The 15,013-nt window shown below is 36.3% G+C and overlaps 1 protein-coding gene across 1 annotated transcript in view; it reads right to left on the bottom strand.

Moving 5' to 3' along the window:
* Positions 1 to 1,315: 1,315 nt before the first annotated feature.
* The window catches only part of LOC107160635 (ovostatin homolog 2-like), a 54,874-nt gene continuing 41,176 nt past the window's right edge, over positions 1,316 to 15,013 (bottom strand). The window contains exons 31-36 of the mRNA XM_015507295.1: positions 14,387 to 14,596; positions 13,169 to 13,293; positions 12,004 to 12,094; positions 11,581 to 11,649; positions 2,045 to 2,147; positions 1,316 to 1,368 (exon numbers count right to left, since the gene is read on the bottom strand). Of these exons, the coding sequence (XP_015362781.1) occupies positions 1,316 to 1,368; positions 2,045 to 2,147; positions 11,581 to 11,649; positions 12,004 to 12,094; positions 13,169 to 13,293; positions 14,387 to 14,596 (651 nt within the window). The remainder of the gene's footprint in view (positions 1,369 to 2,044; positions 2,148 to 11,580; positions 11,650 to 12,003; positions 12,095 to 13,168; positions 13,294 to 14,386; positions 14,597 to 15,013) is intronic.

Genomic DNA, 15,013 nt, shown 5'->3' on the forward strand with positions numbered 1-15,013 from the left:
CAGCTTTAACACTGGTTCAAGTAACCATCACTTTTTGCTTAGATCATTGCAGCAGATTCTACCAAGTTTCCTTATTTCTCCTCTTGCACTCCTACCACCTCTTCTCAACACAGAAGCCAAGAGATATATTTAAAACAACTGGGGCAGGTCCGTCCTCTACCCAAATCCTGCAGAGAGTGCCAGGTTTATTCTGAACAATGAAAGCCAAAGTCCAAATAGTGACCGTCAATCCTTTTCCTGAAAGCTCTTCTCACCTCATTATTCGTTACAGTAGTGGTGTTATATAAGGCAAAGGATTAACATTGAGTATGACTTTTCAGCAATAAATGATAAACTCAGAAGAATTAAAAAAAATTAAAAAGGTAAATGCTCTGAGATTAACATCTTGATCTTGCATATAAATCGAATAAAATTATCACTTAATTTGTGACTCTTCTCTACTTTTTTCCTCTTTATAACATTTTACTGAGAAGAGTCTGTTTTATTGTGTTTGTCTGTTTATGTTTGTTTCCTTGAGCTTTTATAAAGTCCTCTTCAACTTTCACATAATCTTTCTCCTTTCCTCCACCTCTCAATCTTTTTTGCATATTGGAAGATTCCAATTCTATATCTCATAATGTCTAAAAGCTTGAATTCTGAGTTGGAAACAATAAAGTGCATTATACAAGGTGGTATCACATGAAGCCTCAAGTTTTCTAGAATAAAAATTATGAATGAGTACTAAAATAAATGAAAATGAGGCACTCAGATGTGAAATGACAGCATTTAATAGGATAATAAAGAAATAAAATTTGATAAAAAGACAAAACAGTTTCAAATTTTTCAGGATGTGAGGTCATCATGGTTCCTTCAGGGTTGATACAGAAATGGAATTTGTCAAAAGAAGTAGTTCTCCACCTGGGATTTAAAACATATTTTAAGAAATAGATAAATGCATATATGTGTATTTTTTTGGGTTAGTAAATAGACATAAAAATGTACTAATATATACATGTTCAGAAGATATACATATATACATAGAATGTATACATGAATTATATAAATATATTTGCACATAGACCTGCAAACTTATAAACAAAAATGATAGGTTGATAAAAAAAATACTTAAATAGCTATACACTTCTTAAAGCTATTTTAGACAATATGAGAAAGTTTTAATGAACATCAGAATAGTGATGTAGCACACATAGGTACATATTCTTATGAGGTACTACAGACTTCTCTTGGCTTGATCCATTGTTCAATTTTTATATTTTCACTTTTCTACCAGGAATGCTTTCAAGTCTATAATACTGGCAATTTCTTTACCTTTGATTCATTGGGAAACTGGAATGTTATTGATGTTGTAAGAATTAAAGGCATATTCATCTGAAAAATAAAGGGAATATCCATCCGTATTGACTCTCCAACTGTCCATAATCAGACTATGTCAGACAATATAAACATGTTATATTTAATCTTTCAATAAATTTTCAAGGGAAGCAGTCACTTCTCCATTTTAGAAATCCATAAATACTCTGCTAAAATTTAAGTTACTTGATAGAATGTATTCAATTTGCAAATGACAGAGACAGAGTTAAAATACTTTTTGACAAACTTCATATGCCATTTAACAAGAAACTAATAGTATCAACCTTTCAGAGAAGAGTTTTATGGTTTCTACAACATATTAGGAACCGTTCTGGCACATAAGCTACTGAAATTCTCCTATAACACTTGAGAATATTGTTCACCCCGCCCCCCCATAAGTGAGTCTATTGAGGTAGCAAGAAAGGGTAAGTCTTGGAATCAACAACAATGACAAAAACAAAAAAGACTTAGAATCTTAGCATGGTTTGTATTTCAAGTTAAAGGGGAGTCTTTTCACATTATATCACAAATAAAGTGTTGAAAAACTCCAGTAACTGGAAAATAGGCTAATCAGGAATATATCACAGAGTAATAATAATCATCATACAATGTAAAACCATCCATTGTTTAGTTTTTCAAGACAGAGGATGACTTTGGAAAGCTCCCATTGCTCATAGAATGTTAGATTTCCTACCTTTTTCATAATAATTATAGACCATGACAGGTGCAGGTTGAATGTTATATACGAGGTTGCTTTGCTCAACAGAAAAAGTGAAACTTTTTACTATACCAGGAACCTAGAAAGAAACAATGATAAATACATCTTAACATGTCTGAAAAAGAAACTACTGAGAAATTTAACACTAGGATGTTCATGATTTACTCAATTAAAGACATCTAGTGTGATCATTATCTTGCATAATAGCAAAAACAATGAGCTAGCCATTGTTAAAGTGTATACCACCTTCAGTTCCATTGTTTATATTGAGGTGCAAGCAATTTAATTGAAAATGTTAGAGGAATATTCATGTGAGTGGCAGTGATGTGTACATAGAAAGGTTGGCTCTAAAATTCATGACATAATTTGAAGTTTTTTTTTTTTAATTTTTTTTATTGGTTGTTCAAAACATTATAAAGCTCTTGACATATCATATTTCATACATTAGATTCAAGTTGGTTATGAACTCCCAATTTTACCCCAAATACAGATTGCAGAATCACATCGGTTACACATCCACATTTTTACATAATGCCCTATTAGTAATTGTTGTATTCTGCTACCTTTCCTATCCTCTACCATCCCCCCTCCCTCCCCTCCCATCTTCTCTCTCTACCCCATCCACTGTAATTCATATCTCTCCTTGTTTATTTTCCCATTCCCCTCACAACCTCTTATATGTAATTTTGTATAACAATGAGGGTCTCCCTCCATTACCATGCAATTTCCCTTTTCTCTCCCTTTCCATCCCACCTCATGTATCTGTTTAATGTTAATCTTTTCTTCCTGCTCTTCCTCCCTGCTCTGTTCTTAGTTGCTCTCATTATATCAAAGAAGACATTTGGTATTTGTTTTTTAGGGATTGGCTAGCTTCACTAAGCATAATCTGCTCTAGTGCCATCCATTTCCCTGCAAATTCTATGATTTTGTCATTTTTTAGTGCTGCGTAATACTCCATGGTGTATAAATGCCACATTTTTTTTATCCATTCATCTATTGAAGGGCATCTGGGTTGGTTCCACAGTCTAGCAATTGTGAATTGTGCTGCTATGAACATCGATGTAGCAGTATCCCTGTAGTACGCTCTTTTAAGGTCTTCAGGGAAAAGTCCAAGAAGGGCAATAGCTGGGTCAAATGGTGGTTCCATTCCCAGCTTTCCCAGGAATCTCCATACTGCTTTCCAGATTGGCCGCACCAGTTTGCAGTCCCACCAGCAATGTACAAGAGTACCCTTTTCCCCACATCCTCTCCAGCACTTGTTGTTGTTTGACTTCATAATGGCTGCCAATCTTACTGGAGTGAGATGGTATCTTAGGGTGGTTTTGATTTGCATTTCTCTGACTGCTAGAGATGGTGAGCATTTTTTCATGTACTTGTTGATTGATTGTATGTCCTCCTCTGAGAAGTGTCTGTTCAGGTCTTTGGCCCATTTGTTGATTGGGTTATTTGTTTTCTTATTGTTTAATTTTTTGAGTTCTTTGTATACTCTGGATATTAGGGCTCTATCTGAAGTGTGAGGAGTAAAAATTTGTTCCCATGATGTAGGCTCCCTATTTACCTCTTTTATTGTTTCTCTTGCTGAGAGAAAACTTTTCAGTTTAAGTAAGTCCCATTTGTTGATTTTTGTTATCAACTTTTGTGCTATGGGTGTCCTATTAAGGAATTTGGAGCCCGACCCTACAATATGTAGATCGGAGCCAACTTTTTCTTCTATCAGACGCAGAGTCTCTGATTTGATATCTAGCTCCTTGATCCACTTTGAGTTAACTTTTGTGCATGGCGAGAGGAGGGGATTCAGTTTCATTTTGTTGCATATGGATTTCCAGTTTTCCCAGCACCATTTGTTGAAGATGCTATCCTCCCTCCATTGCATGCTTTTAGCTCCTTTATCAAATATAAGATAGTTGTAGCTTTGTGGATTAGTCTCTGTGTCCTCTATTCTGTACCATTGGTCCACCCTCCTGTTTTGGTACCAGTACCATGCTGTTTTTGTTACTATTGCTCTGTAATATAGTTTTAAGTCTGGTATCGCTATACCGCCTGATTCGCACTTCCTGCTTAGAATTGCTTTTGCTATTCTGGGTCTTTTATTTTTCCATATGAATTTCATGATTGCTTTATCCATTTCTACAAGAAATGCCGTTGGGATTTTGATTGGCATTGCATTAAACCTATAGAGAACTTTTGGTAATATCGCCATTTTGATGATGTTAGTTCTGCCTATCCATGAACAGGGTATATTTTTCCATCTTCTAAGATCTTCTTCTACTTCTCTTTTTAGGGTTTTGTAGTTTTCATTATATAAATCTTTCACCTCTTTTGTTAGGTTGATTCCCAAGTATTTTATTTTTTTTGAGGATATTGTGAATGGAGTGTTTTTCCTCATTTCCGTTTCAGAAGTTTTGTCGCTGATATACAGAAATGCCTTTGATTTATGCGTGTTGATTTTATATCCTGCCACTTTGCTGAATTCATTTATTAGTTCTAGTAGTTTTTTTGTAGACCCTTTTGGGTCTTCTAGGTATAGAATCATGTCATCTGCAAATAGTGATAATTTAAGTTCTTCCTTTCCTATTTTTATGCCTTTAATTTCTTTCGTCTGTCTAATTGCTCTGGCCAGTGTTTCGAGAACTATATTGAATAGAAGTGGTGATAGAGGGCATCCCTGTCTTGTTCCAGATTTTAGGGGGAATGCCTTCAATTTTTCTCCATTGAGAATGATGCTAGCCTGAGGCTTAGCATAGATAGCTTTTACAATGTCGAGGTAAGTTCCTGTTATCCCTAGTTTTTCTAATGTTTTGAACATAAAGGGATGCTGTACTTTGTCGAATGCTTTTTCTGCGTCTATTGAGATGATCATATGGTTCTTATTTTTAAGTCTATTGATGTGGTGAATAACATTTATTGATTTCCGTATATTGAACCATCCTTGCATCCCAGGGATGAATCCTACTTGATCATGGTGCACAATTTTTTTGATGTGCCTTTGTATCCGATTCGCCAGAATTTTATTGAGGATTTTTGCATCTAGGTTCATCAGAGATATTGGTCTGTAGTTTTCTTTCTTTGAGGTGTCTTTGTCTGGTTTCGGAATCAGGGTGATGTTGGCCTCATAGAATGAATTTGGCAGAGCTCCTTCTTTTTCTATTTCCTGAAATAACTTGAAAAGTATTGGTATTAATTCTTCCTTAAAGGTTTTGTAAAACTCCGCTGTATACCCATCCGGTCCTGGGCTTTTCTTGGTTGGAAGTCTTTTGATTGCTTCTTCTATTTCATCTATTGTTATTGGTCTGTTTAAGTTGTGAGTATCCTCCTGACTCAGTCTGGGCAAATCATATGACTTAAGGAATTTATCGATGTCTTCACTATCTTCTATTTTATTGGAATATAGGTTTTCAAAATAATTTCTAATTGTCTTCTGTATTTCTGTAGTGTCTGTTGTGATATTGCCTTTTTCATCCCGTATGTTAGTGATTTGAGTTCTCTCTCTTCTTCTCTTCGTTAGCATGGCTAAGGGTCTGTCGATCTTATTTATTTTTTCAAAGAACCAACTTTTAGTTTTGTTAATTTTTTCAATAGTTTCTTTTGTTTCAATTTCGTTGATTTCCGCTCTGATTTTAATTATTTCTTGCCTTCTGCTACATTTGCTGTTGTTTTGCTCTTCCTTTTCTAGGGCTTTGAGATGAAGTGTGAGCTCATTTATTTGTTGGTTTTTCCTTTTTTTGAGGAATGACCTCCAAGCGATGAATTTCCCTCTTAAAACTGCTTTCATTGTGTCCCATAGATTCCGATATGTTGTGTCTGTATTTTCATTTATCTCTAAGAATTTTTTGATTTCCTCCTTTATGTCTTCTGTAACCCATTGATCATTCAGTAACATATTGTTCATTTTCCATGTGATGTAGGATTTTTCCTTCCTTCTTTTATCATTGATTTCCAGTTTCATTCCATTATGATCAGATAAAATGCATGGTATTATCTCCACCCCTGTATATTTACTGAGGGTTGCCCTATGGCATAATATATGGTCTATTTTTGAGGAGGATCCATGTGCTGCTGAGAAAAAAGTATATCCACTTGATGATGGTTGATATATTCTATATATGTCAGTTAAGTCTAGGTTGTTGATTGTGATATTGAGTTCTATAGTTTCTTTATTCAGCTTTTGTTTGGAGGATCTGTCCAATTGTGAGAGAGGTGTGTTGAAGTCACCCATAATTATTGTGTTGTGGTCTATTTGATTCTTGAACTTGAGGAGAATTTGTTTTATGAACGTCGCAGCACCATTATTTGGTGCATAAATATTGATAATTGTTATGTCTTGTTGGTGAATGGTTCCTTTTAACAGTATATAATGTCCTTCCTTATCCCTTTTGATTAATTTAGTCTTGAAGTCAATTTTATTCGATATGAGGATGGCCACCCCTGCTTGCTTACGAGGACCGTGTGCATGGTATATTTTTTCCCAACCTTTCACCTTCAGCCTGTGTATGTCTTTTCCAATCAGATGTGTCTCCTGGAGGCAGCATATTGTTGGATTTGTTTTTTTAATCCATGTTACCAGCCTATGTCGCTTTATTGGAGAGTTTAAGCCATTAACGTTTAGAGTTACTATTGATATATGGTTTGTACTTCCAGCCATGTTTGATTATTTATCTTCTTTTTTTTTTTTTTTTTTTAATTTAGTTTGTTTCTCCATGGTTAGCTTTCCCCCCGCCCTCTGTCTTTATAGAGGCACTTCCCACTGATGGTTTTGGTTATTGTTTTTCATTTCTTCCTCGTGTAGTGTTTTGCTCAAGATGCTTTGCAATGCTGGTTTTCTGGCTGCAAATTCTTTTAGCTTTTGTTTATCATGAAAGATTTTTATTTCGTTATCGTACCTGAAGCTTAATTTTGCTGGATACAGAATTCTTGGTTGGCATCCATTGTCTTTCAGTGTTTGAAATACGTTGTTCCAGGATCTTCTCGCTTTCAGCGTCTGTGATGAAAAATCCGTTGTTAACCTTATTGGTTTACCCCTGAATGTAATCTGCCTCCTTTCTCTTGTAGCTTTTAGTATTTTCTCTTTGTTCTGTATATTGGATATCTTCATAACAATGTGTCTTGGCGTTGGTCTACTGTGATTTTGTGTGCTCGGTGTCCTGTATGCATCTACAATTTGTATATCCGTTTCCTTTTTTATTTCTGGAAAGTTTTCTGTAATTATTTCTTTCAGCAGGTTACTCATTCCCTTGGTTTGAATCTCTGTACCTTCTTCTATCCCGATGACTCGTAGGTTTGGTTTCTTTATGTTATCCCATATCTCTTGGATGTTTTTCTCGTGGTTTTTAACCAGCCTTTCTGAGTTGGCTAGGCTCTTTTCAAGATGATATATTTTGTCTTCATTATCTGATGTTCTGGCTTCTACTTGCTCCACTCTGTTAGTGATACTCTCAATTGAGTTTTTAATTTGGTTTATCGTTTCCTTCATTTCTAGAATTATTGTTTGGTTTTTTTTTATAATCTCAATCTCCTGATAAAGATGCTTAACTTCTTCTTTTATCTGTCTATGTAATTCATTTTCAAAGTGTTCTTTCACTGTTTGGATTTGCTGTCTCGTATCTTCTTTAAGGTTCCATTCCATCTGTCTAAGGTATTCCTTGAGTTCTTTATATGACCATTTTTCTGCTGACTCTAGGTCCTCCTGAATATTTAGGCTGTCCTTCATTGTTTGTACTCCTTTTCTTCCTTGCTTTTTTATGCTGCTCATGTTACTTCTTGTTGTGTTTGACTGCTGAGTTACTGTTTACTCTTATAGATTTATTTGATGCTTGAGAGGAAAGATATTAGAAGGGAAGGGAAGAAGTCACTAAAGAGAATGAGAGTAGGCAGGTAGAATTCAAGGAAGGGGGAATAAGAAAATTGAAAAGAAATGAAAAGACAAAAGAAACAAGAATAACAAAGATTAGATAATAAAGAAAGAAAGAAAAGAGAAAAAAAAATTTTTAACAAAAATAATAGTGATAATAAAAAATGAAAATTAAAAATTAAAAAAAATAATAATAATAATAAAATAAAAAAATTAAAAAAAAATAGAAACATTGAAAAAAAGTTAAAGAACAACAACAAATAAAAATTGAAAATGAAAGAAAAAGAAGAAAAAAAAAAAAGAAAAAAAAAAAAAAAAAAAATGATAATAATAATAATAATAAATGCAGTCCTAGAGTTCTATTAACTTCTCTTCCAGTAGGTGGAGCTGTGCCCACTGGGCCAAGCTTCTCCTCTCAATAGGTGGGAACCATTCACTGTGCAGCAGCTCTTTCTCCTAGACTGGGCGGGTCTCCAATCCTGAGTGTCTAGGGCCTTGTCTTGTGTTTCCTCAAGCCAGGCCGTGCTCACCTGTGGCGCTCACCACAATACTGGCTACACGCCAGGTCTGCTGCTCCTGGGAGCCCTGTTTTCATGAACACCTGGGCTCACTCTCCCTGTTTGCCTCCCTCAGACCCTAAGTTTGTAGAGCTTGGGGCTGAGATCCCCCAGCGAATTTGCTTGCCCTCCTGTAGCCACGCCCCCGGTAGCTGGTGCAAGAGACCTCAGTTGTCAGCACTGGTGGGAGCGGTAGCCGGGAGTTCCGCGCCGCGAGTCCCGCGCCACTCCTGATTCCCTCGGTCTGGTTATTGCGTTCACAGGAGAGCTGGGAGTGGCCCTTAAGTTTTCCCTGCTGTGTGGAGAGAGATGACTAGGGGATTACACACCTGTCGCGCTGGTTTCAATGCAGTTATCTCCTCCGCCCGTGACGCCATTTCTCTGCCATGGTTATATCCCATGCAAATGGTGACCGTTTGTTCCCTTTGCCGGGTGACCAATGCAACGGGTGGGTCCTGACTGTCTCTCCCAATCCCCGTTTCAGTCCTGTGGCCACTGCCTATGAAGGCTCGGTTGGCTTTTACCTCTGTAAGTTCCTAAGGGCCGGCCAATTATTTCAGTGGGATCCTTAGTGCTGAGTCACACGAAGCAGGCGAACCGGAGCTTAATTGCCTCCGATTCGGGCTCTGTGTGTGTGTTCTGAGGGGCCCAGCCTGTACACCCCAGATCCACGTCAGCTCAGCATTGCCTAGTGATCCTGAGCAAACAGCATTTAGACAGTTTACGGCTCCCTATGCCCGCGCAGTTGAAGATGTCAGAGACTTGATCTCTCTGCGCCTGCCACCATGTTACATCTCATCAATGATATTCATGTTGCCCTTACAGCTTCCTGGTATAAGCAAGTTCTTGGGATTATACAAACTGCTGCTTCTGTTTCCAGTCCAGATTTCTAGAAATGAAACCCTGCCGCCGTCGCCTCCCACGCTCACGAGCGCCGCGCTTGTCTGCGACCGTAGCAGAGCCGCCCTGGCCTCCGCAGCTCTTCAGCCCGGTGCTCGGCCCCTGGGGCCCAAGCGGCTGCCGCCGCGGCTCTCCGTCCCCCTCCTCCGGAGCACGGGTCCCCTGGCAGGGGGGTGCAGAACGACCCCAGAGCAGGCTCTGCCCGAAGATGCAGCGGCGAACAGGCCACCGAGATGCTCGAGGCTGCAGTCCAGCCTTAGGAGGACAGGGCTCGGCACGCAGCCCAGCTCCAACCTCTAGGTGCAGCTGCCGGACAGTGTATACAGAGCCATCAAGACAGCAAGCAGAAAGCAAATGGCGGCTCCCGCGGAGTGGATTTTCGGCACAGAAACCACAGCCCCGCCAACAATCCCAATCCACAAACTCTCCCTGTATAAAAAATATTCAAAAAAAAAAGAAAAAAAAGGCGGGGCACACTGAGCTTTCTTTGCCTCGGGTACTTACAATCCACTGCTGATTACACATTCAGCTTCTCCGCCCGGAGCAAAGCGAAAGAGGAAGCAGATGGGAGCAAAGTGCCCGCGGCTCTGAGCAGCCAAGCGTCTCTTTTTCGATTTCTTTGTTCTTCCTGCTCCTTGGCAAAGTGGTCCGCTACAGATTAACGGTGAAAGGAGCTCTAACAGACTGTGCGAAATCTCTATTAAAGCCGCTGCTTTGAGCACCACGCTCAGCACTTCAGCAACCCCCGTACGCAGCGGCCATCTTCCGCCTCCAAAAAGCAATTTGAAGTTTCTTTAAATAAGTTAAAGTAGAACTACTCTATGATTCAGCAATCCCACTTCTGAGTATGCATTCAAAAGAAATTGGATTATTATATTGAAGAGAGATTTGCACTCCCATGTTCAATGCAGCATTGTTCACAATTACCAAGATATGAAAATAACCTAAGTGTTTGTGAACAGATAGGGATGAAGAAACCATGGTACATATGCAAAACTGAAAATTATTTAGCCTTAGAAAGGAAGGAAATCTTCAACTTGACAACACGGATGAACATGAAGGAAATTATGCTAAGTGAAATAAATCATACAAAGAAAATAATACTGCATGATCATACTTAGAAGTAAAATATAAAAAGTTAAATTCCCAGATGCAGAAAGCAGAATGGTAGTTGTCAGGGAATCAAAGTGTACTAAGTTTCAGTTATATAGAATGAATAAGTTATAAAGATCTAAAGTATGAGATCAATAGTCAATAATACTCTGCTGTATACTCAAAATTTGCTAATAGATCTTAAGTGTTATCTTCACAAAAAGGTAATTATATAAAGAGATATTGTGTTAATTAATTTGATCATAACATTCAGTTCACTAAGCAAATACATATGAAACATCACACTGTACACCTTAAATATATACAATTTCAATGAATTTTAAAAATTATCTCCACCTTCATTGGAATTGAAGTCAAATGATGAAATAATTATATCTTGTTATGGTTTGGATGTGGAGTATCTCACAAAAGCTCAGGTGTGAGACAATGCAGGAAGGTTCAGAGGAGAAATGATTGGGTTATAAGAGTCTTAACCCAATCATTGAATTAATCCCCCAATAGAGATTAACTGATTGGTAACTGACATGGTAGGGTGTGGGTGGGGGAAGTGGGAATTGTGACATGGCTTTGGGTATATATATTTGTATCTGGTGAATGGACTATCTCTCTACCTCCTGATCACCATGTAAGCTGCTTCCACCTGTCACATTTTTCCACCGTGATGTTCTGCCTCACCTTGAGCCCTGAGGGATGGAGTCAGCTCTCCATGGACTTAGACCTCTGAAACCGTGAACCTCCAAATAAACTTTCCTCCTTTAAAATTGTTCTAGTCAGATCTTTTAGTTACCGTGGTGAAAAATCTGAGTAAAATATATCTCTACTCAGTAACCAGACTATGTCAAATGTTGTTAGGAATGAAAAATGGGGAGGTGAAGATTCTAAACTTGAGAACTATCTATTCAGGTAACCAAAGCTTGAATTAAACAACTTTACAGTTAACAGGGAGAAGAGGATCAGTAGGACAGGATATTTAATATCTCATATTTTTTGTAAACTCTCTAATTTATGTCTATATGAAAAAGAAACACCCAACAATCTTTCAGAAGACACAACAAAAAAAGGCATGAAACAAAAAAAAATTATTGTGAACTTACATTTTCCATGTAGAAAAGAACATGGTCATTTTTTACTTCAGTCTTCATTACTTGGACATTGTTCTCAAGCTTAGAAGAAAGTGGCAGGGAAGATGAGTTAGACATTAGAACACAGAGGGAAGCATTCCCAAATTGTATGTTCATGTTGTTATTTTGTCAGGTTATTATTTATGAGGTGTTTATATAAGCACACATAGGAACCAAACAAATATACTATGAGCCATGGGGGGAAAATGACTGTGAATTGCTCCAAATTGAAAACATCATCCCTCTAGTTATGTTACAGCAAAAATACAAATGTGGACTCTAAAGAGGATGTTTAAGTTAAAAATTACATGGATTTGTTTGCTAACCAATGGTTTATTTCATCTATTTACAAGGGTAATTTTCTCTGTACCAAAAGATTGTATTTCAACTGTTTACCTCTTGAATGGATATCAGGATGGGAGTAAATCCTGATAGCATCTTTACATCCACAAGGACCATAATGGAGTTATTGTGAATTCCAGTATATCTTAAATTTTAAAACAATGACAACATTAGTTTAGACATCAGTTTAGAAATGTGACTTAATTCATAGTAAAGGGGGAAGATGGATAAATACTGATAGGCTAAAAGTCTGGAGGAAAGGCAAAAGCTAAAGAAGAAAGACCTTAGAAAATTTATCTTCAAACATCTGAAAATTGGTACAACCAGAGTGATAATAGATGAGATGATACAAAACAACAGAGCTATAAGAAAGTATCTAGATCTAAACTCTCCCTAAACACTGCTCTTAAGTTCACCTGAGATCTCAATGTCAAAACTTATAAGTAAAGCTTATACTCTTATATTACTTATACTCATGCTAACCTTAGATCGGCACAACATGTAGAAGAGATCTTAGTTTGAAGGACAGTATTCTGGTACACATATGCCCTCACATATTCTAGACCTGTTTCTGCCTCTGGAAAGCATTAATGGGACATAAAGTTAAGAGTTCCACAATGTACTTACTCCATGGCTGTGGTATTCAATAGATTTTTCATTTAGAAATCCTAGGTACACTCTCCCCAAATAATTTTTTTCGACATTAACTTATGATAAAACTCTCTAGTGCCTATAAATCATATTTGAATTCAAGATGATTTTTTTTCCATTCTAAAAAGTAGAAATCTAATATTTGGCTCTTCTAGATATAAAATAAAATTTGTGGAATTTCCACTGTAGGGCCACCTATACCTGTCTTGAGAAGAAAATACACTGTCTCCATTGTACCAAATTAGAAATAATTATACACAAAATAAATAAATAAATAAATAAAAGCATTGCTGTTAATATCAGCATGGTGAAATATTCCATTTATATTTGCACAGAGTACAAACTGTACTTGCGTAATCTTAGCTCTGATTTAGCTAAAGATGTACTAAATGGTGGTGTCTGTACACAAAGCTGGCAAGTGACTGTTCTGCAGAACTATCACCACCACTACCATGTGAACTTATCTCAGGTAGCATCATTTATATTTTGTTATTTCTCTTCTATTTAATTATTTTTTATATATTACTATTCTCCAACCTGGGAGCTGACATCAAAATGCAACACTTACTTGAAAGTCACTGTAAGATCAAAATTAGCCTGGAATGTATCTGAGGAGTTATTCTTTACTATGTCCAAGGAAAGGGAAAATCCAGAAGCTTCCTTAGGGAGTGGCACATTATACTTGAGGGTTGCCTAGAAAGGATGACATATCATGAGAAAATTCATCCTGTATTAAGAATGGAAGGAACTGTTCTCTAAGCCTATTATTAATGCATTTTATATACTTATCATCAAGGAATCAGGATTAGTTTTCATCAGACATATAATTTTTAAAAATATTTTGTAGTTGTAGATGGATCTTTTATTTTATTTATTTATTTTTATGTGGTGCTAAGGATCAAACCCAGTGCCTCACATATGCTAAACAAATGCTCTACCACTGAGCTACAGCCGCAGCTCCCAGACATAAAATTTTTCACAACAAAATTTATTGAAGGTAGAATACTTTCTAATGACAATATTCCTCAAGAAACTTTTGCTAGCCATCTAGACTTAACAGTGAGTACACTAAAAAGAACCAACAAAATAAAAAAGAAATATTCATAACCATAAATAATCAAATAAATGCAAATTTAAATTACAATATATTTGCTTCTCATAGCCAAAAGACTAACAAAACTAGAAGGCTAGATGACACCACTGTTTATGAACCTGGGTGAGTCTCTAGACTCATGTAGAGACTGCTGATATATTTTAGTTAAAATAAAGATTAATAATTAATAATTTAGTTAAATAAAGATAAATGTCCTATAATTCTGAATATTTGTTCCACAGTATGCCTCCCAGAGAACTTACTGACATGTACATACATACTAAGAAAAACTGTTATATATTTTTTATTAATATGTCACAGCATCTTTTGCATGATTGGAAATTGGAGTTGGGTTTACATCATTGGAAGAGTGAAAATTGGAACCATTACAATGTATTGAGTACAAGAAACTTAATTAGAGCAAATTATATTCCTTGGTTTTAAAATCATGTCAAAATGAACCCTAATAGTATATATAGCTAAAATGAACTCATAAAAATATGTGAGTGATTCTTCATAAAATAACTTGTATTTTCTGCTATTAATTAGAAAACATGTATGAGAGCAAGAATAGAGATATCACAGAACAATACAAAATGGCAAAATAACCCTTCATATACAATTGAACAATTGGTCTGATGCCAGTTCACTGGTAAACATTTTTCTATGTCTTCTTAGGTTGATTTCTATTACCTGGATAAATGTGCAGCCATGTCCTTCCACATCTACTGTGTATTGTCCATGTGCTTTTGTTAGTTCTAAACGTTGAACCAGTAGGCGGTTATCATTGTTGATCTGGAAAATCTCATTGGATTGTTCACTTCTAAAGGTGACGGTGTTTTGATCACTAGAGAAGGTTAATTTCATGTAGCGAGTTATGGCAAGAAGGCAGACTATGGTGTCCTGCACAGAAATAGTACAAGCAATGACCCAAGTTCTGTTATGAGGCAATATTAGTCATCATTTGTAAATCTTCAATCAATTCATATAAATATCCCTAAAACAGTCAACAGAACATCAAGAAGCAATATCCTGAACAATAAAAAAATATATTTACTTGTATAAGTAGTTGCCATTTGACAGTCTTCAAGAAAACTTAATTTGATTTTAGTTTTCTAAAAGGTTTTAAATGATATTTAATATAATAGATATAATTTTATTTATACATATAATCTCTGCCTAAGGTTTTAATGACACACTGAGACTAAAATAGGAGGGAAATGAACATTTTTCGTGTATAAATAAATCATATTTCCTTGAAGTTTCATTTTTTTCCACTAGGGAAAGAAAGAAATCATTATTTTTATGGTTATGGATTTC

The sequence above is a fragment of the Marmota marmota genome, unplaced genomic scaffold (assembly GCF_001458135.2).
Source record: "Marmota marmota marmota unplaced genomic scaffold, marMar, whole genome shotgun sequence".
Classification (NCBI taxonomy): Eukaryota; Metazoa; Chordata; class Mammalia; order Rodentia; family Sciuridae; genus Marmota; species Marmota marmota.